Below are 26,831 nucleotides of genomic sequence, written 5' to 3'. Positions count from 1 at the left end.
TCAAAAACAAATTTTGAAGAGGGCGTAAAAATTGTTTCCACTGGTTGAAGGATCAGTAACAACGCACCACAGACCGAGGATTATCATTTGATGTGATAAATATTTTCACACAGATGGTTGTTAGCACAGAGAACAAACACTGCACCCCCACAAGGGGCTCTGAGACTGAGACACAAACTCTCCGTCTACACTTGCTGATCCATTCGCCACAGGGCGAGGTCTGGGAGATGTTAGCATCTCGCAAAACTGAGTCCTGTTTTTTGTTACATCAGAATGTGTAACGTTCAAAAGATAAAACGTCTAATTTCCTTACATGTGGAATCATTGATTGATGTGGCACAGAAGGCGGCGTTTTGATCCATTGTGTCAATATCAGCTCTTCGCTATAACGATAATAAAGCTGCTCTTTCATGTACCCCTGCCAATTATTCACCTTTCAAGAATTTTCCTCACTACTGAACCTGCTTCCAGCGTCCTTTTGGCCAATGCATTCCAGGTCACAATCACTCACTGTGCAACAAAATAAGCTTCTTCACTGTTGCTTCAGGTTCTTATAGCAATCTATGTTTCCTGGTTATTGCTCCTTCTCCTGTTGAGGATGTGGTCATAAATCAAAACTTGATACTGAGCCCATCAAAGGAGATGGTTGAGCAGATGGCCAAATGTTTGTGAAAGGGGAAGCTTGTTACAGGAGAGAAGAAAGGCAGAGAGGTGGAGAGGTTTAGGGAGGGAATTTCAGAGTTTATAGCCTTGGCTGCTGTACATGTGGTCCCCAATGGTGGAGTAATTAAAAATGGGCATGTTCAAGGGAACAGAATCAGATGATGAGAAATATCTGAGGACTACGGGATTGGACATTACAGATACAGGGCGGGCTCAGGCCAGAAAGCAAAATGAAAACAAGGATGAGAATTTCAAATTGAGGCTTTGCATATCTGGCAGCGAGTGCAGGTTAGGGAGGACCAGGCAGTGGGTGAATGGACAGAAGCAGCTCAGTTTTGGATGAGTTCAATGGCAGGCTGCCAAGAGTGCTTTAGAACAATCAAGTCCAGAGGTAACAAAGGCAGGGACAAGGGTTTCATGAGCAGATAAGCTGATGCAGTGATAGAGTAGGCGATGCTGTGGAGGTTGAAATAGATGCTGCAAGAAATGGTGTGGGCACGTGGTCATAATCTCATTTCAGAGTCAAATATGAGACTGAGATTGTCGCCAGAAGGTGGGTTGAAGTAGGCAGCTAGGGAATGGACATTGTGCCAGGGACCAAACATAATGGCATTGGTCTTCTGAATATTTAACTGGAAGAATTTACGCTCATGCAATGCTGCAAGTCAGAAAAGCAGACTCACCAACTGTGGAGAGTTGGTGGTGAGGGTGGGCTGTGTGGGGAGGTGATGGTGAGGGTGGGCTGTGGGGAGAGGTGGTGGTAAGGGTGGCCTGTGTCGGAAGGTGGTGGTGGTGAGGGTGGGGTGTGAGGAGAGGTGGTGGTGAGGGGGGGCTGTGTGGGGAGAGGGGGTGGTGAGGGAGGGCTGTCTGGGGAGAGGGGGTGGTGAGGGTGGGCTGTGTGGGGAGAGGGGGTGGTTTAGGGTGGGCGGCGTGGGGAGTTGGTGGTGAGGGTGGGCTGTGTGGGGAGGTGATGGTGGGTTGTGTGGGGAGAGGTGGTGGTGAGGGTGGGTTGTGTGGGGAGAGGTGATGGTGAGGGTGGGCTGTGTGGGGAGGGAGGTGGTGGTGAGGGTGGCCTGTGTGGAGAGGTGGTGGTGAGGGTGGGCTGTGTGGGGAGGGGGTGGTGAGGGTGGGCTGTGTGGGGAGAGGTGATGGTGAGGGTGGGCTGTGTGGGGAGGTGATGGTGAGGGTGAGCTGTGTGGGGAGATGATGGTGAGGTGGGCTGTGTGGGGAGATGATGGTGAGGGTGGGCTGCATGGGGAGGTGATGGTGAGGGTGGGCTGTGTGAGGAGGGGGTGGTGAGGGTGGGCTGTGTGGGGAGAGGTGATGGTGAGGGTGGGCTGTGTGGGGAGAGGTGATGGTGAGGGTGGGCTGTGTGGGGAGAGGTGATGGTGAGGGTGGGCTGTGTGGGGAGGTGATGGTGAGGGTGAGCTGTGTGGGGAGGTGATGGTGAGGGTGGGCTGTGTGGGAAGGGAGGTGATGGTGAGGGTGAGCTGTGTGGGGAGAGGGGGTGGTGAGGGTGGGCTGTGTGGGGAGGGAGGTGGTGGTGAGGGTGGGCTATGTGGGGAGAGGTGGTGGTGAGGGTGGGCTGTGTGGGGAGGGAGGTGATGGTGAGGGTGAGCTGTGTGGGGAGAGGGGGTGGTGAGGGTGGGCTGTGTGGGGAGGGAGGTGGTGGTGAGGGTGGGCTGTGTGGGGAGGGGGTGGTGAGGGTGGGCTGTGTGGGGAGAGGTGATGGTGAGGGTGGGCTGTGTGGGGAGGGGGTGGTGAGGGTGGGCTGTGTGGGGAGGTGATGGTGAGGGTGGGCTGTGTGGGGAGGTGATGGTGGGCTGTGTGGGGAGAGGTGGTGGTGAGGGTGGGCTGTGTGAGGAGGTGATGGTGAGGGTGGGCTGTGTGGGGAGGTGATGGTGGGCTGTGTGGGGAGAGGTGATGGTGAGGGTGGGCTGTGTGAGGAGGTGATGGTGAGGGTGAGCTGTGTGGGGAGGTGGTGGTGAGGGTGGGCTGTGTGGGGAGGGGGGTGGTGGTGAGGGTGGGCTGTGTGGGGAGAGGGGGTGGTGAGGGTGGGCTGTGTGGGGAGGTGGTGGTGAGGGTGGGCTGTGTGGGGAGGGAGGTGGTGGTGAGGGTGGACTGTGCGAAGGGAGGTGGTGGTGAGGGTGGGCTGTGTGGGGAGAGGTGATGGTGAGGGTGGGCTGTGTGGGGAGGTGATGGTGAGGGTGAGCTGTGTGGGGAGGTGGTGGTGAGGGTGGACTGTGCGAAGGGAGGTGGTGGTGAGGGTGGGCTGTGTGTGGAGAGGTGATGGTGAGGGTGGGCTGTGTGGGGAGGTGATGGTGAGGGTGGGCTGTGTGGGGAGAGGTGATGGTGAGGGTGGGCTGTGTGGGGAGGTGATGGTGAGGGTGGGCTGTGTGGGGAGAGGTGATGGTGAGGGTGGGCTGTGTGGAGAGGTGATGGTGAGGGTGGGCTGTGTGGGGAGGGAGGTGGTGGTGAGGGTGGGCTGTGTGGGGAGGGAGGTGGTGGTGAGGGTGGGCTGTGTGGGGAGGTGATGGTGAGGGTGGGCTGTGTGGGGAGGTGATGGTGAGGGTGGGCTGTGTGGGGAGAGGTGATGGTGAGGGTGGGCTGTGTGGAGAGGTGATGGTGAGGGTGGGCTGTGTGGGGAAGGAGGTGGTGGTGAGGGTGGGCTGTGTGGGGAGGGAGGTGGTGGTGAGGGTGGGCTGTGTGGGGAGGTGATGGTGAGGGTGGGCTGTGTGGGGAGGTGATGGTGAGGGTTAGCTGTGTGGGGAGAGGTGATGGTGAGGGTGGGCTGTGTGGGGAGGTGATGGTGAGGGTGGGCTGTGTGGGGAGGGGGTGGTGAGGGTGGGCTGTGTGGGGAGAGGTGATGGTGAGGGTGGGCTGTGTGGGGAGAGGTGATGGTGAGGGTGGGCTGTGTGGGGAGAGGTGATGGTGAGGGTGGGCTGTGTGGGGAGGTGATGGTGAGGGTGAGCTGTGTGGGGAGGTGATGGTGAGGGTGGGCTGTGTGGGAAGGGAGGTGATGGTGAGGGTGAGCTGTGTGGGGAGAGGGGGTGGTGAGGGTGGGCTGTGTGGGGAGGGAGGTGGTGGTGAGGGTGGGCTATGTGGGGAGAGGTGGTGGTGAGGGTGGGCTGTGTGGGGAGGGAGGTGATGGTGAGGGTGAGCTGTGTGGGGAGAGGGGGTGGTGAGGGTGGGCTGTGTGGGGAGGGAGGTGGTGGTGAGGGTGGGCTGTGTGGGGAGGGGGTGGTGAGGGTGGGCTGTGTGGGGAGAGGTGATGGTGAGGGTGGGCTGTGTGGGGAGGGGGTGGTGAGGGTGGGCTGTGTGGGGAGGTGATGGTGAGGGTGGGCTGTGTGGGGAGGTGATGGTGGGCTGTGTGGGGAGAGGTGGTGGTGAGGGTGGGCTGTGTGAGGAGGTGATGGTGAGGGTGGGCTGTGTGGGGAGGTGATGGTGGGCTGTGTGGGGAGAGGTGATGGTGAGGGTGGGCTGTGTGAGGAGGTGATGGTGAGGGTGAGCTGTGTGGGGAGGTGGTGGTGAGGGTGGGCTGTGTGGGGAGGGGGGTGGTGGTGAGGGTGGGCTGTGTGGGGAGATGGGGTGGTGAGGGTGGGCTGTGTGGGGAGGTGGTGGTGAGGGTGGGCTGTGTGGGGAGGGAGGTGGTGGTGAGGGTGGACTGTGCGAAGGGAGGTGGTGGTGAGGGTGGGCTGTGTGGGGAGAGGTGATGGTGAGGGTGGGCTGTGTGGGGAGGTGATGGTGAGGGTGAGCTGTGTGGGGAGGTGGTGGTGAGGGTGGACTGTGCGAAGGGAGGTGGTGGTGAGGGTGGGCTGTGTGTGGAGAGGTGATGGTGAGGGTGAGCTGTGTGGGGAGGTGATGGTGAGGGTGGGCTGTGTGGGGAGAGGTGATGGTGAGGGTGGGCTGTGTGGGGAGGTGATGGTGAGGGTGGGCTGTGTGGGGAGAGGTGATGGTGAGGGTGGGCTGTGTGGAGAGGTGATGGTGAGGGTGGGCTGTGTGGGGAGGGAGGTGGTGGTGAGGGTGGGCTGTGTGGGGAGGGAGGTGGTGGTGAGGGTGGGCTGTGTGGGGAGGTGGTGGTGAGGGTGGACTGTGCGAAGGGAGGTGGTGGTGAGGGTGGGCTGTGTGTGGAGAGGTGATGGTGAGGGTGAGCTGTGTGGGGAGGTGATGGTGAGGGTGGGCTGTGTGGGGAGAGGTGATGGTGAGGGTGGGCTGTGTGGGGAGGTGATGGTGAGGGTGGGCTGTGTGGGGAGAGGTGATGGTGAGGGTGGGCTGTGTGGAGAGGTGATGGTGAGGGTGGGCTGTGTGGGGAGGGAGGTGGTGGTGAGGGTGGGCTGTGTGGGGAGGGAGGTGGTGGTGAGGGTGGGCTGTGTGGGGAGGTGATGGTGAGGGTGGGCTGTGTGGGGAGGTGATGGTGAGGGTGGGCTGTGTGGGGAGAGGTGATGGTGAGGGTGGGCTGTGTGGAGAGGTGATGGTGAGGGTGGGCTGTGTGGGGAAGGAGGTGGTGGTGAGGGTGGGCTGTGTGGGGAGGGAGGTGGTGGTGAGGGTGGGCTGTGTGGGGAGGTGATGGTGAGGGTGGGCTGTGTGGGGAGGTGATGGTGAGGGTTAGCTGTGTGGGGAGAGGTGATGGTGAGGGTGGGCTGTGTGGGGAGGTGATGGTGAGGGTGGGCTGTGTGAGGAGGGGGTGGTGAGGGTGGGCTGTGTGGGGAGAGGTGATGGTGAGGGTGGGCTGTGTGGGGAGAGGTGATGGTGAGGGTGGGCTGTGTGGGGAGAGGTGATGGTGAGGGTGGGCTGTGTGGGGAGGTGATGGTGAGGGTGAGCTGTGTGGGGAGGTGATGGTGAGGGTGGGCTGTGTGGGAAGGGAGGTGATGGTGAGGGTGAGCTGTGTGGGGAGAGGGGGTGGTGAGGGTGGGCTGTGTGGGGAGGGAGGTGGTGGTGAGGGTGGGCTATGTGGGGAGAGGTGGTGGTGAGGGTGGGCTGTGTGGGGAGGGAGGTGATGGTGAGGGTGAGCTGTGTGGGGAGAGGGGGTGGTGAGGGTGGGCTGTGTGGGGAGGGAGGTGGTGGTGAGGGTGGGCTGTGTGGGGAGGGGGTGGTGAGGGTGGGCTGTGTGGGGAGAGGTGATGGTGAGGGTGGGCTGTGTGGGGAGGGGGTGGTGAGGGTGGGCTGTGTGGGGAGGTGATGGTGAGGGTGGGCTGTGTGGGGAGGTGATGGTGGGCTGTGTGGGGAGAGGTGGTGGTGAGGGTGGGCTGTGTGAGGAGGTGATGGTGAGGGTGGGCTGTGTGGGGAGGTGATGGTGGGCTGTGTGGGGAGAGGTGATGGTGAGGGTGGGCTGTGTGGGGAGGTGATGGTGAGGGTGAGCTGTGTGGGGAGGTGGTGGTGAGGGTGGGCTGTGTGGGGAGGGGGGTGGTGGTGAGGGTGGGCTGTGTGGGGAGAGGGGGTGGTGAGGGTGGGCTGTGTGGGGAGGTGGTGGTGAGGGTGGGCTGTGTGGGGAGGGAGGTGGTGGTGAGGGTGGACTGTGCGAAGGGAGGTGGTGGTGAGGGTGGGCTGTGTGGGGAGAGGTGATGGTGAGGGTGGGCTGTGTGGGGAGGTGATGGTGAGGGTGAGCTGTGTGGGGAGGTGGTGGTGAGGGTGGACTGTGCGAAGGGAGGTGGTGGTGAGGGTGGGCTGTGTGGGGAGAGGTGATGGTGAGGGTGAGCTGTGTGGGGAGGTGATGGTGAGGGTGGGCTGTGTGGGGAGAGGTGATGGTGAGGGTGGGCTGTGTGGGGAGGTGATGGTGAGGGTGGGCTGTGTGGGGAGAGGTGATGGTGAGGGTGGGCTGTGTGGAGAGGTGATGGTGAGGGTGGGCTGTGTGGGGAGGGAGGTGGTGGTGAGGGTGGGCTGTGTGGGGAGGGAGGTGGTGGTGAGGGTGGGCTGTGTGGGGAGGTGATGGTGAGGGTGGGCTGTGTGGGGAGGTGATGGTGAGGGTGGGCTGTGTGGGGAGAGGTGATGGTGAGGGTGGGCTGTGTGGAGAGGTGATGGTGAGGGTGGGCTGTGTGGGGAAGGAGGTGGTGGTGAGGGTGGGCTGTGTGGGGAGGGAGGTGGTGGTGAGGGTGGGCTGTGTGGGGAGGTGATGGTGAGGGTGGGCTGTGTGGGGAGGTGATGGTGAGGGTTAGCTGTGTGGGGAGAGGTGATGGTGAGGGTGGGCTGTGTGGGGAGGTGATGGTGAGGGTGGGCTGTGTGGGGAGGGGGTGGTGAGGGTGGGCTGTGTGGGGAGAGGTGATGGTGAGGGTGGGCTGTGTGGGGAGAGGTGATGGTGAGGGTGGGCTGTGTGGGGAGAGGTGATGGTGAGGGTGGGCTGTGTGGGGAGGTGATGGTGAGGGTGAGCTGTGTGGGGAGGTGATGGTGAGGGTGGGCTGTGTGGGAAGGGAGGTGATGGTGAGCTGTGTGGGGAGAGGGGGTGGTGAGGGTGGGCTGTGTGGGGAGGGAGGTGGTGGTGAGGGTGGGCTATGTGGGGAGAGGTGGTGGTGAGGGTGGGCTGTGTGGGGAGGGAGGTGATGGTGAGGGTGAGCTGTGTGGGGAGAGGGGGTGGTGAGGGTGGGCTATGTGGGGAGGGAGGTGGTGGTGAGGGTGGGCTGTGTGGGGAGGGGGTGGTGAGGGTGCGCTGTGTGGGGAGAGGTGATGGTGAGGGTGGGCTATGTGGGGAGGGGGTGGTGAGGGTGGGCTGTGTGTGGAGAGGTGATGGTGAGGGTGGGCTGTGTGAGGAGGTGATGGTGAGGGTGGGCTGTGTGGGGAGGTGATGGTGGGCTGTGTGGGGAGAGGTGGTGGTGAGGGTGGGCTGTGTGTGGAGGTGATGGTGAGGGTGGGCTGTGTGGGGAGGTGATGGTGGGCTGTGTGGGGAGAGGTGATGGTGAGGGTGGGCTGTGTGAGGAGGTGATGGTGAGGGTGAGCTGTGTGGGGAGGTGGTGGTGAGGGTGGGCTGTGTGGGGAGGGAGGTGGTGGTGAGGGTGGGCTGTGTGGGGAGATGGGGTGGTGAGGGTGGGCTGTGTGGGGAGGTGGTGGTGAGGGTGGGCTGTGTGGGGAGGGAGGTGGTGGTGAGGGTGGACTGTGCGAAGGGAGGTGGTGGTGAGGGTGGGCTGTGTGGGGAGAGGTGATGGTGAGGGTGGGCTGTGTGGGGAGGTGATGGTGAGGGTGAGCTGTGTGGGGAGGTGGTGGTGAGGGTGGACTGTGCGAAGGGAGGTGGTGGTGAGGGTGGGCTGTGTGTGGAGAGGTGATGGTGAGGGTGAGCTGTGTGGGGAGGTGATGGTGAGGGTGGGCTGTGTGGGGAGAGGTGATGGTGAGGGTGGGCTGTGTGGGGAGGTGATGGTGAGGGTGGGCTGTGTGGGGAGAGGTGATGGTGAGGGTGGGCTGTGTGGAGAGGTGATGGTGAGGGTGGGCTGTGTGGGGAGGGAGGTGGTGGTGAGGGTGGGCTGTGTGGGGAGGGAGGTGGTGGTGAGGGTGGGCTGTGTGGGGAGGTGATGGTGAGGGTAGGCTGTGTGGGGAGAGGTGATGTTGAGGGTGGGCTGTGTGGAGAGGTGATGGTGAGGGTGGGCTGTGTGGGGAAGGAGGTGGTGGTGAGGGTCGGCTGTGTGGGGAGGGAGGTGGTGGTGAGGGTGGGCTGTGTGGGGAGGTGATGGTGAGGGTGGGCTGTGTGGGGAGGTGATGGTGAGGGTTAGCTGTGTGGGGAGAGGTGATGGTGAGGGTGGGCTGTGTGGGGAGGTGATGGTGAGGGTGGGCTGTGTGGGGAGGGAGGTGGTGGTGAGGGTGGGCTGTGTGGGGAGGTGATGGTGAGGGCGGGCTGTGTGGGGAGGTGATGGTGAGGGTGGGCTGTGTGGGGAGGTGGTGGTGAGGATGAGCTGTGTGGGGAGGTGGTGGTGAGGGTGGGCTGTGTGGGGAGAGGTGATGGTGAGGGTGGGCTGTGTGGGGAGGTGAGGGTGAGCTGTGTGGGGAGAGGTGATGGTGAGGGTGGGTTGTGTGGGGAGGTGAGGGTGAGCTGTGTGGGGAGAGGTGATGGTGAGGGTGGGCTGTGTGGGGAGGTGAGGGTGAGGGTGAGCTGTGTAGGGAGGTGAGGGTGAGCTGTGTGGGGAGGTGAGGGTGAGGGTGAGCTGTGTAGGGAGGTGAGGGTGAGCTGTGTGGGGAGGTGATGGTGAGGGTGGGCTGTGTGGGGAGTGGTGATGGTGAGGGTGAGCTGTGTGGGGAGAGGTGATGGTGAGGGTGGGCTGTGCGGGGAGAGGTGATGGTGAGGGTGGGCTGTGTGGGGAGAGGTGATGGTGAAGGTGGGCTGTGTGGGGAGAGGTGATGGTGAGGGTGGGCTGTGTGGGGAGAGGTGATGGTGAGGGTGGGCTGTGTGGGGAGAGGTGATGGTGAGGGTGGGCTGTGTGGGGAGGTGATGGTGAGGGTGGGCTGTGTGGGGAGAGGTGATGGTGAGGGTGGGCTGTGTGGGGAGAGGTGATGGTGAGGGTGGGCTGTGTGTGGAGGTGATGGTGAGGGTGGGCTGTGTGGGGAGGTGATGGTGAGGGTGGGCTGTGTGGGAAGGTGAGGGTGAGGGTGGGCTGTGTGTGGAGGTGATGGTGAGGGTGGGCTGTGTGGGAAGGTGAGGGTGAGGATGAGCTGTGTGGGGAGGTGATGGTGAGGGTGGGCTGTGTGCGGAGGTGATGGTGAGGGTGGGCTGTGTGGGGTGGTGACGGGGGGGGGGGGGTGTCAGAGAATCATGTGCGGGTGTCGGGGCAGCGTGGCGTGATTCGCGCGGCGCCCCATCGATTCTCCCACCCGGCTGGGGGAGAAAACCACCCACTGTTGTGCCACAAGCTTCATCACTTGGGCAAAGGCAGATCGGGGAGGTAAATGCGTGGCTTGAGGGATGGTAACAAAGGGATGGTTCTAGGTTTTTGGGATCAGTTCTGGGAAAGGAGAAAGCTGTTTAGAAGAGTTGAGTTTCATCTAAACCTGAATGGAATCAATCTTCTGGTGGAGAGATTAAATAGTGTAGTGGGAGTGGATTTAAACTTGTAAGGCAGGAGGTGGGTTGACTAATGAGCCTAGTTTTAGAAGTACCAGTGAGGGCAAAAAAGAGTTGGGGAATAGGAAGTGAGAGAAGGCTCAAGTGTTGACAGTGAACAAAGAAATGGCTGCCTCCCAAAGGGGACGAGATGAGGGCAGAGTTAAATTGTATGTATGTAAATGCACGTATAGTGAACAAAATTGGGGAACTGGTGACAGAAATTGCTCCAGGGACATACAAAAAACAATATAGCACAGGAACAGGCCCTTCGGCCTTCCAAGCCTGTGCCAGCCATGATAGCTCCCAACCAAAACTGCTTACTAAACTAAGACCACTGATGCAGTCCGTATCCTTCCATTCCCACCATTTCATAGATTTGTCTAGATGCCCCTTAAATGCCGCTATTGAACCTGCTCCCACCACCTTCCCAGGCAGCGAGTTCCATATATTTACCACCCTGTGTGTAAAAATTTTTGCCTCAAACACCAGTTCTGTCAATGCTACATGGCATCACAGGGTGTTCTCCATCACGCTCTGGAATATTGCGCACGCCCAGGAAACCCCAAAGGGCAGGCGGATGTATTCATAAAGCCCCCCTGTGTGTGTTCACGGTTACGAAGTGTCGGGACTTGGGAGCCAGGACCAACTGGAGGCAAGGGTGACTCATGTCGAGTTTCGTAATCGTGCGACCTCCACTGAGCTTTGCATACAGATCCTCGATACTAGGGACCGGATAACGATCTAGTCGAGACACACGGTTGACACAAACACACTGATCTGTCCAGTTTCATGGCCAGGTAGGCCGGCGCCGCCCAATCATCACACTGGATGAACGATGTCAAATTTTTCCATCCTGTCCAATTCAGCGCCACCTTGGGTTGTAAGGCGTATGGGACAGGTCAGGCGCTGAAATAGTAGTTGAGCCACCGGGTCCCCATTTATTCGGGTCACAGGCCCTTTTATGGTGCTCACGTCATCCTGGAACACTGATGAAACCTTGTCAGATACTCTTCAGAGCCAAGTGCATGCATGCGGCACACCTGCTGCCAATCCAACCGCAGGTGGTGTAACCACTCACGCCCCAACAAGCTCAGACCGTTCCCGTGGACCACCACCAGAGAAGGTTTGCCAATTTAATAATAATAATAATTTTTCTTATTGTCACAAGTAGGCTTACATTAACACTGCAATGAAGTTGCTGTGATTGCTGGCCATACTACACCGGAACAATTGAAGCGCCTGCTATTGCTACCGTGTTCCTCCCCTATAAGTGGCCAGCCCCGTGTTGATGTCCAACAGGGTCAGTGATTGAAGGCCAGGCTGAATGCGGTCGAACATATCTTCCTTTAGAAGGAAGGATGTTAAAGCCCTGGAGAGAGTTCAGAGGCGATTTACTAGAATGGTACCTGGAATGAGGAATTTTAGATACAAGGAAAGATTGGAGAAATTGGGCTTGTTCTCCTTGAAGTAGAGAAGATTAAGAGATAACCTTATAGAGGTGCTCAATATTCTGAACAATTTTGGCAGGGTAAAGAAGGATATTCTGTTTCCACTAGTTGGACGGTCAGTGACTAGGGGTCACAATTTCAAGATGGTCAGTAAGAGAGCTAGGAGTGAGATGAGGAGAAACCTCTTTACTCAGAGAGTTGCTGGGGTTTGGAATGCACTGCATGGGAGAGTGGTGGAGGTGGATTCCATAGGTTTCAAAAGAGAGCTGGATATATATTTGAAAGTTCTGAATTTAGAGGGCTACGGAGATAGGGCTGGAGAATGGGACTAGCTAGGTTGCTCTTTAGGGAGCCACATGATCGGCCAAATGGGCTCCTCTGTGCTGTAAATAACAAACAAAGTCTTACGCCAATTTCAATCATTCTATGTGGTATCATGAAATGACTGAAAGCACTGGATACAGGAAACTTATATAACTACATGCAACTGCAAGATAAATTTTCAACACTTGTGGGGCTGAAAACAAAGGAGTGGAACTGGCCCTCAAAAAACTGAAGCTCCAGCTTGGCACCAGATTCATTGGCATCTCATCAAAAGCAGCATATTTCTTCCCATTTGTTCTGATTACTTCTTTGTAGTGAGAAGTGAAAGCAGGCAGAGCAGAGTCAGTCGGTGGTTCATGGCGCCTCTTGCCCTGCATGTGGTCTGTAGACAGAAACGTTTGAGAACAGGAAGCCCCAATAACATCCCGCAGTGCTGAAGGCTTGGTCTCCACAACTATCTGCACCCTTAGTCAGGATGTTCCAGTACAGCTACAACACTGACATCAGATTGAAAAAGTGGAAAATAGCCCAGGTATGTCCTCCCTACCTGAAGCAGGGCCACTCCAATTTGTCCAATTATTGCCCATCATCGGCATTGGGTCACCAACAGTGCTATCAAGCAGCACTGCCTTCGCAATAACCTGCTCACTGACGCTCAGTTTGGGTTCTAGGACATTCCACTCTAGAACTCATTACAGTCTTGATTGAAACATGCACAAAGAATTGAACTCAAGAGGTGAGGCAAAAGTGACATCAAGACAACATTTGATCAACTGTGACATCAAGGAGCCCGTGCAAATTGCAATTATTGGGAATCAGGGGGAAAACTCTCCAATGCCTGAAGTCATACCTAGAACAAAGGAAGATGGTTGTGGTTGTTGGAAGCCTATTATCTCAGCTCCTCAGGGCAGTGTCCTAGACTCAGCCATCTTCAACTTCTGAATGACTTTCAATGACCTTCCCTCCATCATAAAGTTAGATGTTGGGTTGTTCGCTGATGATCACATAATGTTCAGTTCCATTTACAACACCTCCGAAAATGAAGCAGCCTGTGACCAATTTGGCAAGTGGACAACATTCAGGCTTGGGCTGATAAATAGCAACGGCGCATCGCACAAGTGCCAGGCAATGGCTATCTTCCATCTCCCGTGTCATTATCATCGCTGCATCTCTCATCATCAACATCCCAAGGGTTACCATTGACCAGAAACTTAAAAAAAAAATTTTGAGCAGCCAATTCATTTTTTCCCAATTAAGGGGCAATTTAGCATGCCGATCCACCTGCCCTGCACATCTGAAATGAAAGGGAAAATGCTGGAAAATCTCAGCAAGTCTGGCAGCATCTGTAGGGAGAGAAAAGAGCATTTTCCCTTTCGTTTCAGATTCCAGCATTCGCAGTAATTTGCTTTTACCCTGCGCATCTTTTGGGTTGTGGGGGCGAAACCTACGCAAACATGGGGAGAATGTGCAAACACCACACAGAGAGTGACCCAGAGCCGGGATTGAATGGTGCCGTGAGGCAGCAATGACCAGAAACTTAACCTGACCAGCCACATAATCCATGGTTACAAGAGCAGAGGCTAGGAACATAGAACAGTACAGCACAGAACAGGCCCTTTGGCCCTCGATGTTGTGCCAAGCAATGATCACCCTACTTAAACCCACGTAACCCGTAACCCAACAATCCCCCCATTAACCTTACACTAGGGCAATTTAGCATGGCCAATCCACCTAACCCATTATTCCATAACTCACCTCTTGATTCTATAAAGTCTCTCCATGATCTACAAAACACAAGTCAGGAGTGGGATGGAATATCCTCCACCTGCCAGGAAGTGCATAGTTTCAATAACACTCAAAAAGCTCGTCATCACTGAGGTCAAAACAGCCCGCTTGATTGGCATCCCACCAACCATCTTAAATATTCACTCCCTCCGCCATTGGCATAGTGCTTGCACTGCGCACCATCAGCAAGATGCACTGCAACAACTCACCAAGCCCTTTTGGACAGCACTTTCCAAACACGACCATTGAGAAGAACAAGGGCAGCAGAACAAGGATGGCACAGTAGCACAGTGGTTAGCACTGTTGCTTCACAGCTCCAGGGTCCGAGGTTCGATTCCCGGCTGTGGTCATTTTGTCTGTGTGGAGTCTACACGTTCTCTATGTGTCTGTGTGGGTTTCCTCCGGGTGCGCCGGGTTCCTCCCACAGTCCAATGGTGTGCAGGTTAGGTGGATTGGCCATGCTAAATTGTCCTTGGTGCCCAGAAAGGTTAGGTGGGGTTACTGGGATAGGGTTGAGGTGAAGGCTTAAGTAGGGTGCTCTTTCCAAGGGCCAGTGCAGACTCGATGGGCCAAATGGCCCCCTTCTGCACTGTAAATTCTACATTGTTGGTTCCCGCTTGTCTTTAATTATAGAAGAATAGAGTACAAAATTCTATGAATGAGAACTTTCAAATTCTACAAGTTACAAATCTTTCTGACTTGGAACAATATCGTCATTCCTTTACTGCCACTGGGTCTGAATTCTGGAATTCCCTCTACTGGATGGACTGAAGTGGTGCAATGTGGTGGCTCACCACCACCATCTCATGGGTAATTACGGATTGGCATATTCTGGCCTTGTCGGTAAAGCTTATTCTTCCAGGTCCGTGGTTCTCAAACTTTTCTGTCTACAGACCACATGCAAGGCAAGAGACGCCATGAACCACCGACTGACTCTGCTCTGCCTGCTTTCACTTCTCACTACAAAGAAGTAATCATCTGAAATGAGAGACAGTCCTAGTTTCTACCACATGGCGAACATGCTTTGAGCAGTCACTCTGTCAAATACTCTCAGGATCTTGCATGTTCCAATAAGATCGCCTAAAATTCAATGAACACAGTCCAAACCCATACAAACAGATGGGATAAGCCCCTCATCCCAGGGATCAGCTGAGTAAACCTGTTCTGAGCTGTCTCTAATGCAATTATGTCCTTTCTTAAATAAGATGAAAACTATCCACAGTATTCCAGATGTGGTCTCAACAATGCCTTGCAGAGCTGCAGCAAAACCTCCCGATTTTTATACTCCATTTCCCTCGCAATAAATTACAACTTACCATTTGCCTTCCTAATCATTTGCTGTTCCTGTATATTATTTGTGGTCCATGTACCAGGACACCCAGATCCCTCTGTACCTCAGAGTTTTATAATCTTTCCCTATTTAGATGTGCAGATCCAAAGATGTGCAGGTTAGGTGGATTGGCCATGCTAAATTGCCCTTAGTGTCCAAAATTGCCCTTAGTGTTGGGTGGGGTTTACTGGGTTATGGGGATAGGGTGGAGGTGTGGGCTTGGGAAGGGTGCTCTTTCTAAGAGCTGGTGCAGGCTCGATGGGCCAAATGGCCTCCTTCTGCACTGTCAATTCTATGAATTTCTATGGAATTTAAATAATATTTTGTTTCTCTATTCTTCCTGCCGAACTGGACAAGTTCACATTCTCCCACAATATACTCCATCTGCCAATTTTATTTTCCCACTCACTTAACATATCTATGGCCCTTGGCAGATTCCTTATCTTCTCTTCACAATTTATCTTCTTACTTGTCTTTGTGCCATCAGCATATTTAGCGACCGTACATCTGGGGCACAATCAAACGGCCTCGTCAAGCCCAACCCGGTTAAATCACGCGAGAGGCATCTCGCGGAATTTGCGATGTTCGGAACACCTCGCGAGATCTGGTGAGACGTCGCAATATGGATCCCGCCCTATTTGGGCAGGATCCAGATTTGCATACTTAAGTGAGCAAGTAGGGTCACTTAACAATTAGGCCCAATTAGCAATTGGGGTTGCTGGGTTACAGGGATGGTGTGGAGGTGTGGGCTGAAGTAGGGTGCTCTTTCCAAGAGCCGGTGCAGACTCGATGGGCCGAATGGCCTCCTTCTGCACTGTAAATTCTATGATTCTATGACTTGGGGCTGTTTTCGTTAAGAGAGAAGATGGTTAAGAGGTGACTTAATTGAGGCATACAAGATGATCAGAGGATTAGATAGGGTGGACAGTGAGAGCCTTTTTCCTCGGTTGGTGATGGCTAGCATGAGGGGACATAGCTTGAAATTGAGGGGAGATAGATATAGGACAGATGTCAGAGGTAGGTTCTTTGCTCAGAGAGTAGTAATGGCGTGGAATAACCTGCCTGCAACAGTAGTGCAGTCGCCAACATTAAGGGCATTTAAATGGTCATTGGATAAAGATGATAAGGGAATAGTGTAGATGGGCTTTAGAGTGGTTTCACAGGTTGCCACAACATTGAGGGCCGAAGGGCCTGCACTGCGCTGCAATGTTCTATGGCACGCCAATTGAGCAGGTTGCTCTTCCTGAATGGCATTGAGTTTCTTGAGTGTTATTGAGACTGCACATATCCAGCCAAGTATACAAACACACGCCTGACTTATGCATTTTAGATGGTGGAAAGAGTTTAAGGAGTCAGCAGGTGAATTACAAGCTGTAGAATACCCAGCCTCTGGCTTTCTCTTGTAACCATATTATTTATGTGGCTGATTCAGTTAAGTTTCTGAGCAACGGCGACCTCTAGAATGTTGATGTATAAGATTCAGTGAAGGTAATGCAGTTGAATGTTAAGAGATGGTCAGATTCCTTGTTGAAGATGGTCATGGCCTGGAGTTTGTGAGCCATGTTGTCATCAGTACCCCTGAATACCATTGCATGAATTGTCTGCAGACATGGAAGAAGGATTTGTACCTCAGCGTCAGGGCGTTGAAGGGATGACATCAATTGGATGGTACTGAGATCTCTTTCCAGCTTTATGATCAATTCCTTCTGTCCTGCTGTAGTTTTGACAGCCTCGGTGAACTGCATCTGTAACTCAGCAGAGCGAGCTGTAGTAACACACCAGCAACACATATTAATACAAAGCACAATGGAAATCTGAAACAAACATCTAAACATTTTCAAAATCTTACAGTAAATGAGTCAGCATCTTAAAGAGAAAAGTACAGATGTTTCATGTGGTGAACTTATCAGTGTATCAGAGTAAGAAGTCTTACAACAGATGAGTGAACACCTGAGGAAGGAGCTGTGCTCCGAAAGCTCGTGATTGCAAACAAACCTGTTGGACTTTAACATGGTGTTGTAAGGCTTCTTACTGTGACCACCCCAGTCCAATGCCGGCATCTCCACATCTAATCAGTGCATGGGAGACTCGCAAAATGGAAAGAGCAGAGCAGACATAAGAAATTACAACTAATAGGGAAATAAACACCAGGAAGTAAAAGTAAATCCACAAGAATATACAGACTACAGAAACCCATGTTAGACATGTGGACATGGCAGAAAAGTTAAAGCAGTTCTTTAGTTCAATATGTAGTGAACAGGACAGTTCGGAGCAGATATAAAGGCACCGTGAGGAATGAAACAACTATAATAGTAACATGATACCTAAAGAGGGTCCAAGTAAATAAAACACCTAACCAGATGGGATTCACAAAGACCTACATGGATATGCTATTACTGTATTACTACTGGAAGAGGCAGCTTCATACCAGAAACCAGGAGAATGAGAAATGTAATGGCTTAATTAAAAATGAGAAATGCAGGGGACCCAGTAAACTGCAGACCAGTTAGCCTGACATCAGTATTAGGAACATTACATTTCTATCTTTCTTTCGTTCTGATGGAAGGTCATTGACCTGAAATATTAACTGTTTCTCTCTCCAGGTGCCTGACCTGCTCACTTTTACCAGATGTGTTGTTTTTATTTCAGAATTCCAGCATCTGCAGTATGTTATTTTAATATTAGGAACAAAATAGACTGAATGGACTCCTTCTGTGCTCTGTTTCTATCACTCTTGGCCAGGCTGATTTGGAGCAGTGTGCATAGCTTTGGCACTCACAATACAGAAAAGCTGGAATTAATCTGAAAAGAAGGACAGAGAAGATCTCAACAGAGCTGGAGAATAAAATATATTCTAAGATTTGAGACTATCTATTAGAAAGAAGACTGACAATAATAAGGTACAGGAGACAGATCAGTCAGGGCTGTCTATTTTGACAAAAGATGGCAGATTGAGATGCTGAGTTTAAGATGAGAAGGCCAGCATTAAGGGGAAGGTGCTGGGGTAGCTAAAAGGTCTGAAGGTGGATAAATCACCCGGTCTGGGCAGACCACACCCCAGGATTCTGAAGGAGATAGTTGAGGAGATTGTGGGTGCATTGGTTACTGGAGTCAGGGAGCGTCCCAGAGGACATGAAAATGGCGACTGTAACACCCCTGTTGAAGAAGGGAGGGAGGCTGAAGATGGGAAATTGTAGGTCCGATAGTCTGACTTTAATCATTGTAAGATTTTAGAGCCCATTAATAAAGATGAGATTGCGGAGTACTTGGAAATAAAATAGGGCTGAGTCAGCACTGCTCATCAAGGTGAGGAGGTCATGTCTGACAAATCTGTTAGAATTCTTTGAGGAGGTAAGGAGGAAGTTAGACAGAGAGCCAGTGGACGTGATCTATTTGGATTTCTAGAAGGCCTTTGACAAGGTGTCGTACAGTAGGCTGCTAAATAAGATGAAAGCCCATGGTGTTAGGAGCAAGGTACTGGCATGGATAGAGGATGGGCTGACTGGCAGAAGGCAGTGAATGGGAAAAATTGGGTCTTTTTTAGGATGGCATCCAGTGGCTAGTGGTGTTTCGCAAGGGTCAGTATGTTGGGACCACAACTATTCACTACATACATTAACAATGTGGAAGAAGGAACTGAGGGTATTTTTGCTAAGTTTGCAGATGATACAAAGATATGTAGAGGGACAGGTAGTTTTGAGGAAGCAGGGGGCTGCAGAAGGACTTGGACAGGTGAGGAGAGTGGGCAAAGATATGGCAGATGGAATACAATGAAGAAAAGTGTGAGGTTATGCACTTTGGTAGGAAGAATAGAGGCATAGACTATTTTCTAAATAGGAAAAGGCTTCGGAAATCAGAAGCACAAAAGGAATTATGAGTCCAAGTTCAGGATTCGCTTAAGGTTAATGTGCAGGTTCAGTTGGCAGTTAGGAAGGCAAATGCAATGTCAGCATTCATTTCGAGAGGGCTAGAAAACAAGACCAGGGATGTGCTTCTGAGGCTGCATAAGGCTCTGGTCAGACCCCATTTGGAATATTGCGAGAGGTGGATGTGCTGGCCTTGGAGGGGTCAAAAGGAGGTTCACAAGAATGATCCTGGGAATGAAGGGCTTGTCACATGAGGAGCGGTTGAGAACTCTGGGTCTGTACTCAATGAGAGTTTAGAAAGATGATGGGGATCTCATTGAAACTTACAGAATAGGAGGGGCCTGGATAGAGTGAATGTGAAGAGGATGTTTCCATTAGTAGGAGAGACTAGAACCAGAGGGCAGAGCCTTAGACTAAAGGGACAATCCTTTAAAACTGAGATGAGGAGGAATTTCATCAGCCAGAGGGTGGTGAATCCGTAGAACTTATTGCCGCAGAAGGCTGAGGAAGCCAAGTCACTGGATGTCTTTAAGACCAAAATAGATAGGTCTTGATTAATAAGAGGATCAGGGCTTAAGGGGAGAAGACAGGAGAATGGGGATGTGAAACATATCAGCCATGATCGAATAGTGGAGCAGACTTGATGGGCTGAATGGTCTAATTCTGCTCCTATATGTTATGTCTATTTAAATGGGAATCAACAGAATATTACTGTGCCGGCATGTTGACTGGAACAAACTGTAAATTAAAATCACTTAAATCTCTTTCAGGTAAATGCTCTTGAGGGAAAATATACCACTGGGCGTGTAATGGTAGAATAGTAGATGGACCCATGATTTGTGTGTTGATCTTTCCTTTTAGATGCTGATGGAGCTCATGTGCATTTTATATTTTTAATAACAGGAATTCATTAAGTATATCACCTTTAGTATTAGATTAGTAATGAAATGGAACCATACCCTTTTATTTCAGAAAGGAGAAAGATACTAATGTAAGTTTGAAAACTAAACAAGGTGCACACAGTGCCCACATCCAACAGGAAAACCAGTGCATAATTTATCCACCAATTCAACTTCAGCAGCCAACAGCGTGTGAACAAGTGACTACACTCTACCTCGTGGCATTCATAATTCGGCTTCCTTGCTTTAAGTTTTTTCAAAAGCCATTAAGTATTTAAAAAGTTAAAAAGGGTCAGTTAATTTTAGAGTTTCTTTCTTCGCCATGTCTTTCCTTATCTTAGTCTGGAATTAATTATGTATTAATACCTGCACAGATCAAACAAAAATTTGCACTTCTCTCTTTTAGTGGAGATATTTAATAATTCATAATAGATTTTTCCAGACTTGGATTGCTGTGATGGAATGCTTGCTTTTTCTAATGTGACTGTTTGATTGATTAAATAATACAATTTTTAATTCAATATATTTCTGGAATACAAAATCTTACAAACAGTTACATGATTTGCAGTTACCTTATTCAACCCTGCCTTTCATAAGGAGCTGTAGGAGTAGACCATTTGGCCCATTAAGGCTGCTCTATCATTCAATAAGATCATGGCTGATTGGATTATAGCCTCAACTCCACATTCTTGCCTGAGAGGGTCCAGAGGAGGTTCACAAGAATGATCACTGGAATGAACAGCTTGTCGTATGAGGAACAGTTAAGGACTCTGGGTCTGTACTCGTTGAAGTTTAGAAGGATGAGAGGGGGATCTTATTGAAACTTACAGGATACTGCGAGGCGTAGATAGAGTGGACGTGGAGAGGCTGTTTCCACTGGTAGGAAAAACTAGAACCAGAGGACACCATCTCATTCTAAAGGGATGATCCTTTAAAAGAGATGAGGAGGAATTTCTTCAGCCAGAGGGTGGTGAATTTGTGGAACTCTTTGCCGCAGAAGACTGTGGAGGCCAAATCACTGAGTGTCTTTAAGACAGAGATAGATAGATTCTTGATTAATAAGGGGATCAGGGGTTATGGGGAGAAGGCAGGAGAATGGAGATGAGGAAAATATCAGCCATGATTGAATGGCCGGGCAGACTCGATGGGCCGAGTGGCCTAATTCTGCTCCTATGTCTTATGGTCTTACCCAAATTACCTGCTGTACCTACATTTTTACTTTTTGTGATCAACAAGGACTCCCAAATCCCTCTGTACCATAGACTCCCTCCATTTAAATAATATTCTGATTTTCTATTCTTCCTGCCAAAGTGGATAACTTCACATTTTCCCACATTATACACCATTTGCAAAATGTTTGCCTCCTCACTGAAATTATCAACATTTCTTTGCAGGCTCTTTGTATCCTCACTACAATTTGCTTTCTTTCCTACCTTCATATCGTCAGCAAATTTGGTTACAATACACTCAGTCCCAACATCCAAGTCACTAATATAGCTTGTAGATAGTGAGGCCCCAGTATTGATACCCTTGATACTCCACTAGTTATAGTTTGCCATCCTGAAAAATAATGCAATTATTCCAATTCTCCATTTCTGGTTGGTTAATCTGTGCCAATACATCATCTCCAACACAATGGCTTCTTATCTTGTGCGGTAACCTTTCCTGAGGCACCTTTATTGGTTAGATCAAAAAGCAAACTGACATTTTCATATCTGAAATAAAAGCTAAATACTGCGGATGCTGGAAATCTGAAATGAAAATAGAGAATGCTGGATAAACTCAGCAGGTCTGGCAGTATTTGTGGAGAGGAACAGAGTTCATGTTTTGAGACGACAGAAGTTTTGTAGAAGTAATTTAGACTCGAAACGTTAACTCACTCAACATACGCCGTCAGGCCTGATGCGTTTATCCAGCATTTTCCATTTTTATTTCTAGATCTCAATTTTCCTCACTTAATTCATTAGAAAGAATAAGGAAAATAAAATGATTCCTCAATCTTAATACCTCTGAAATATTAAAATGACAAAAATTGATATCATTGAAGAAACTAAATTTGGAAAGGGGGGGAGGAATATGAAAGTATTATACAGATACTGAGTATTGAAAAGAAAAATGAATCTCACCTCAGTCAACAAAATGAAATATAGTCATTTCCATGATTAAAATGAATTAACTTTGTGTCTGAATCAACACGCATGTAAGCATGCTGCAAAATACAATAATTCAGAGAATTCTTGATAACGGTATACAGACTGGGTAATAGAACATTCACAGCAGACCTTGATGGAACACCCTTACCCTTCGATCACATATTTGGCTCATGGCTAACTTTATGTATATTTTAAACTTTTAACCATGAAGAGATATTCAATCATTAATATTTTCACTTGTCATTTCTACATGCTGATCACCTAAAACGATAATCCTGAAATTCAAAGAGACATTACATTTTCAAAATAGGATGAAGGAACTTTCAGCAAACAAAGCTCCACTTTGTGACTGGCAGAACAAACCTTTTTATTTAATGACTTTAACAAAACAGGCATATGAAGGTGTAGGTCTTTATGTGACTTATTATTAAGACTTGAATTAATTAAAGAAAGTAACTTTAAAAATCTAATTGCAGACTCATGATTGAAAATAAAGCAGAGCAGAGGTCTTGTTGTTGGGCTGTAGGTAGTGTGCCATGGGAAGCACCTTTAATAAGGCACATAGTTTCTCACTTACGATTCACTGCAGAATAAAACAAAGTAAAACATCAAATACAAAGGTTATAGTTTCCCCACAATTTTACTAACCCCGCTTCATCATCAAACAATTAAATGACCCACAGATTCATCTCAACAAACTTCAGTTTCAAATGAGAGGAGGGAATTTCGCCCATTCTTGTTCTACACGAGTAACTTTGCAGCAATGACTGACAGTTTTCATTCCTATGTTGCTTGCATTCACTGTACCAAAAACAGTCGTCATACAATCAAACTAATATTGCACACAAATTACGATGCAGTCCACCTACATGCAGAAGACAGAGAACAACAGGTAGAGGTGGAAGTAACATCCTGGGATTTGGAGTTTCTTGTTGTTTAGAAATGAACATAACTTGCCAATGTCTGACAATGTCCTGCCAAGAAAATGTTTGAAGGAATTCACATAGAAAGTGGACGACCTGGAGGACAGATGTTACACTGTGATCTTCCTTTGGTTTAGGTTTTGTGTGCTTACAATAAATCTACATGCAGTCCTTAAATGTTATCAGTGCAAATCAAAAGTTCATGTTTCCGAGCTATGTGCGCAAATAGGGAGGCACTGCAGCACAGTGGCTAGCACTGTTGCTTCACAGCACCAGGGAACCAGATTCGATTCCCGGCTTGGGTCACTGTCTTGTGCGGAGTCTGCATGTTCTCCCTGTTTCTGTGTGGGTTTCCTCCGGATGCTCCAGTTTCGTCCCACAAGTCCCGAAAGACGTGCTATTAGGTGAATTGGACATTCTGAATTCTCCCTCAGTATATCCGAACAGGTGCCACAGTGTGGCGACTAGGGGCTTTTCACGTAACTTCATGTAAGCCTACTTGTGACACGAATAAAAATTATTACAATATTTCTGGTACCTAGACATTTAACGAGCAAGAGCTCCCTCTCAAATTTCAACTGTCCAAAAGGTGGAGTTTGATTTCTGGATGAATTGTTTTGGCACCTGCTAATCAGTGTGGCTTGACAGGATCACTGGGTGAGTTTTGTGGGCACAACTAGAGACAATCTACAGAACCGTGGAGTGCCAGTCACTGAACCATCATTAAGAGAGGTCTAATACTGCTTCAAAGGCTGCCAAATCTGTTCCAGCAAAGGACCAGTGATGGACTAATTTAATTTCACCAAACATTAGGCATGAATTTTAGCACCCAAATACAGGTGCCATCCACTCTGGGGTTTAACTGGGGCAGGACTAGAGGGAGGCAGCTAACACACTTCAAAGTGGTGGCTGGCAATTTAGGTGTTTTAATGAGGCTGGCAGCTCCTTATTTAGGATTGTGTGCAGGTTTAATTCTGGCTAGCCAGGGAAACCTGGCAGCTAAACTGAGGGGAGCACAGTTTTGGAGAGAGGGTAAATGTCTTTAGAACCATAGAATTCCGACTGTGCAGAAGGAGGCCATCTGGCCACTCGAGTCTGCACTGACCCTCTGAAAGAGCACCCTGTGTGTGTATGGTGAGAGTCTAGGTACAGTAAGTGTGTGTGTGGTGAGAGTTGGTGTATTATGGGAGTGTGTGTGGTGAGAGTCGGTGTATTATGGGAGTGTGTGTGGTGAGAGTCGGTGTATTATGGGAGTGTGTGTGGTGAGAGTCGGTGTATTATGGGAGTGTGTGTGGTGAGAGTCGGTGTATTATGGGCAGCGCGGTAGCATGGTGGTTAGCATAAATGCTTCACAGCTCCAGGGTCCCAGGTTCGATTCCCGGCTGGGTCACTGTCTGTGCAGAGTCTGCACGTCCTCCCCGTGTGTGCGTGGGTTTCCTCCGGGTGCTCCGGTTTCCTCCCACAGTCCAAAGATGTGCGGGTTAGGTGGATTGGCCATGCTAAATTGCCCGCAGTGTCCTAAAAAGTAAGGTTAAAGGGGGGGTTGTTGGGTTACGGGTATAGGGTGGATACGTGGGTTTGAGTAGGGTGATCATTGCTCGGCACAACATCGAGGGCCGAAGGGCCGAAGGGGCAAAAGAGGGGGAGGTGTGGCGCTGCTAGTCAAGGACAGTATTACGGTGGCGGAAAGGATGCTAGATGGGGACTCTTCTTCTGAGGTAGTATGGGCTGAGGTTAGAAACAGGAAAGGAGAGGTCACCCTGTTGGGAGTTTTCTATAGGCCACCTAATAGTTCTAGGGATGTAGAGGAAAGGATGGCGAAGATGATTCTGGAAAAGAGCGAAAGTAACAGGGTAGTTGTTATGGGAGACTTTAACTTTCCAAATATTGACTGGAAAAGATATAGTTCGAGTACATTAGATGGGTCATTCTTTGTACAATGTGTGCAGGAGGGTTTCCTGACACAATATGTTGACAGGCCAACAAGAGGCGAGGCCACATTGGATTTGGTTTTGGGTAATGAACCAGGCCAGGTGTTAGATCTGGAGGTAGGTGAGCACTTTGGAAACAGTGACCACAATTCGGTGACCTTTACGTTAGTGATGGAAAGGGATAAGTATACCCCGCAGGGCAAGAGTTATAGCTGGGGGAAGGGCAATTATGATGCCATTAGACATGACTTAGGATGTGTTGGTTGGAGAAGTAGGCTGCAAGGGTTGGGCACACTGGATATGTGGAGCTTGTTCAAGGAACAGCTATTGCATGTTCTTGATAAGTACGTACCAGTCAGGCAGGGAGGAAGGGGTCGAGCGAGGGAACCGTGGTTTACCAAAGAAGTGGAATCTCTTGTTAAGAGGAAGAAGGAGGCCTATGTGAAGATGAGGCGTGAAGTTTCAGTTGGGGCGCTTGATATTTACAAGGAAGCGAGGAAGGATCTAAAGAGAGAGCTGAGACGAGCAAGGAGGGGACATGAGAAGTCTTTGGCAGGTAGGATCAAGGAAAACCCAAAAGCTTTCTATAGGTATGTCAGGAATAAAAGAATGACTAGGGTAAGAGTAGGGCCAGTCAAGGACAGTGGTGGGAAGTTGTGTGTGGAGGCTGAGGAGATAAGCGAGATACTAAATGAATACTTTTCGTCAGTATTCACTCAAGAAAAAGATAATATTGTGGAGGAGAATGCTGAGACCCAGGCTATTAGAATAGATGGCATTGAGGTGCGTAGGGAAGAAGTGTTGGCAATTCTGGACAAGGTGAAAATAGATAAGTCCCCGGGGCCGGATGGGATTTATCCTAGGATTCTCTGGGAAGCCAGGGAAGAGATTGCTGAGCCTTTGGCTTTGATTTTTAGGTCATCATTGGCTACAGGAATAGTGCCAGAGGGGAGTAGAGATAACCCCGGTAACTATAGGCCGGTGAGCCTAACGTCTGTGGTGGGTAAAGTCTTGGAGAGGATTATAAAAGATACGATTTATAATCATCTAGATAGGAATAATATGATTAGGGACAGTCAGCATGGTTTTGTGAAGGGTAGGTCATGCCTCACAAACCTTATCGAGTTCTTTGAGAAGGTGACTGAACAGGTAGACGAGGGTAGAGCAGTTGATGTGGTGTATATGGATTTCAGTAAAGCGTTTGATAAGGTTCCCCACGGTCGTCTATTGCAGAAAATACGGAGGCTGGGGATTGAGGGTGATTTAGAGATGTGGATCAGAAATTGGCTAGTTGAAAGAAGACAGAGAGTGGTAGTTGATGGGAAATGTTCAGAATGGAGTTCAGTTACGAGTGGCGTACCACAAGGATCTGTTCTGGGGCCGTTGCTGTTTGTCATTTTTATAAATGACCTAGAGGAGGGCGCAGAAGGATGGGTGAGTAAATTTGCAGACGACACTAAAGTCGGTGGAGTTGTAGACAGTGCGGAAGGATGTTGCAGGTTACAGAGGGACATAGATAAGCTGCAGAGCTGGGCTGAGAGGTGGCAAATGGAGTTTAATGTGGAGAAGTGTGAGGTGATTCACTTTGGAAAGAATAACAGAAATGCGGAATATTTGGCTAATGGTAAAATTCTTGGTAGTGTGGATGAGCAGAGGGATCTCGGTGTCCATGTACATAGATCCCTGAAAGTTGCCACCCAGGTTGATAGGGTTGTGAAGAAGGCCTATGGTGTGTTGGCCTTTATTGGTAGAGGGATTGAGTTCCGGAGCCATGAGGTCATGTTGCAGTTGTACAAAACTCTAGTACGGCCGCATTTGGAGTATTGCGTACAGTTCTGGTCGCCTCATTATAGGAAGGACGTGGAAGCTTTGGAACGGGTGCAGAGGAGATTTACCAGGATGTTGGCTGGTATGGAGGGAAAATCTTATGAGGAAAGGCTGATGGACTTGAGGTTGTTTTCGTTAGAGAGAAGAAGGTTAAGAGGTGACTTAATAGAGGCATACAAAATGATCAGAGGGTTAGATAGGGTGGACAGCGAGAGCCTTCTCCCGCGGATGGGGTGGCTAGCACGAGGGGACATAGCCTTAAATTGAGGGGTAATAGATATAGGACAGAGATCAGAGGTGGGTTTTTTACGCAAAGAGTGGTGAGGCCGTGGAATGCCCTACCTGCAACAGTAGTGAACATGCCAACATTGAGGGCATTTAAAAATTTATTGGATAAGCATATGGATGATAAGGGCATAGTGTAGGTTAGATGGCCTTTAGATTTTTTCCATGTCGGTGCAACATCGAGGGCCGAAGGGCCTGTACTGCGCTGTATCGTTCTATGTTCTATTATGAGAGCGTGTGTGGTGAGAGTCGGTGTATTATGAGAGCGTGTGTGGTGAGAGTCGGTGTATTATGGGAGTGTGTGTGGTGAGAGTCGGTGTATTATGGGAGTGTGTGTGGTGAGAGTCGGTGTATTATGAGAGTGTGTGTGGTGAGAGTCGG

General features: G+C 50.6%; 1 protein-coding gene across 1 annotated transcript in view; it reads right to left on the bottom strand.

Moving 5' to 3' along the window:
• The window catches only part of LOC119974568 (protein CASP-like), a 794,954-nt gene that overhangs the window by 53,523 nt on the left and 714,600 nt on the right, over positions 1-26,831 (bottom strand). The window contains exon 15 of the mRNA XM_038813573.1: positions 16,195-16,331. Within this exon, the coding sequence (XP_038669501.1) occupies positions 16,195-16,331 (137 nt within the window). The remainder of the gene's footprint in view (positions 1-16,194; positions 16,332-26,831) is intronic.

Source organism: Scyliorhinus canicula, chromosome 12 (assembly GCF_902713615.1).
Source record: "Scyliorhinus canicula chromosome 12, sScyCan1.1, whole genome shotgun sequence".
Taxonomy (NCBI): domain Eukaryota; kingdom Metazoa; phylum Chordata; class Chondrichthyes; order Carcharhiniformes; family Scyliorhinidae; genus Scyliorhinus; species Scyliorhinus canicula.
Note: the sequence above shows the minus strand (reverse complement) of the source record. Positions and strands in the feature narration are given on the sequence as shown.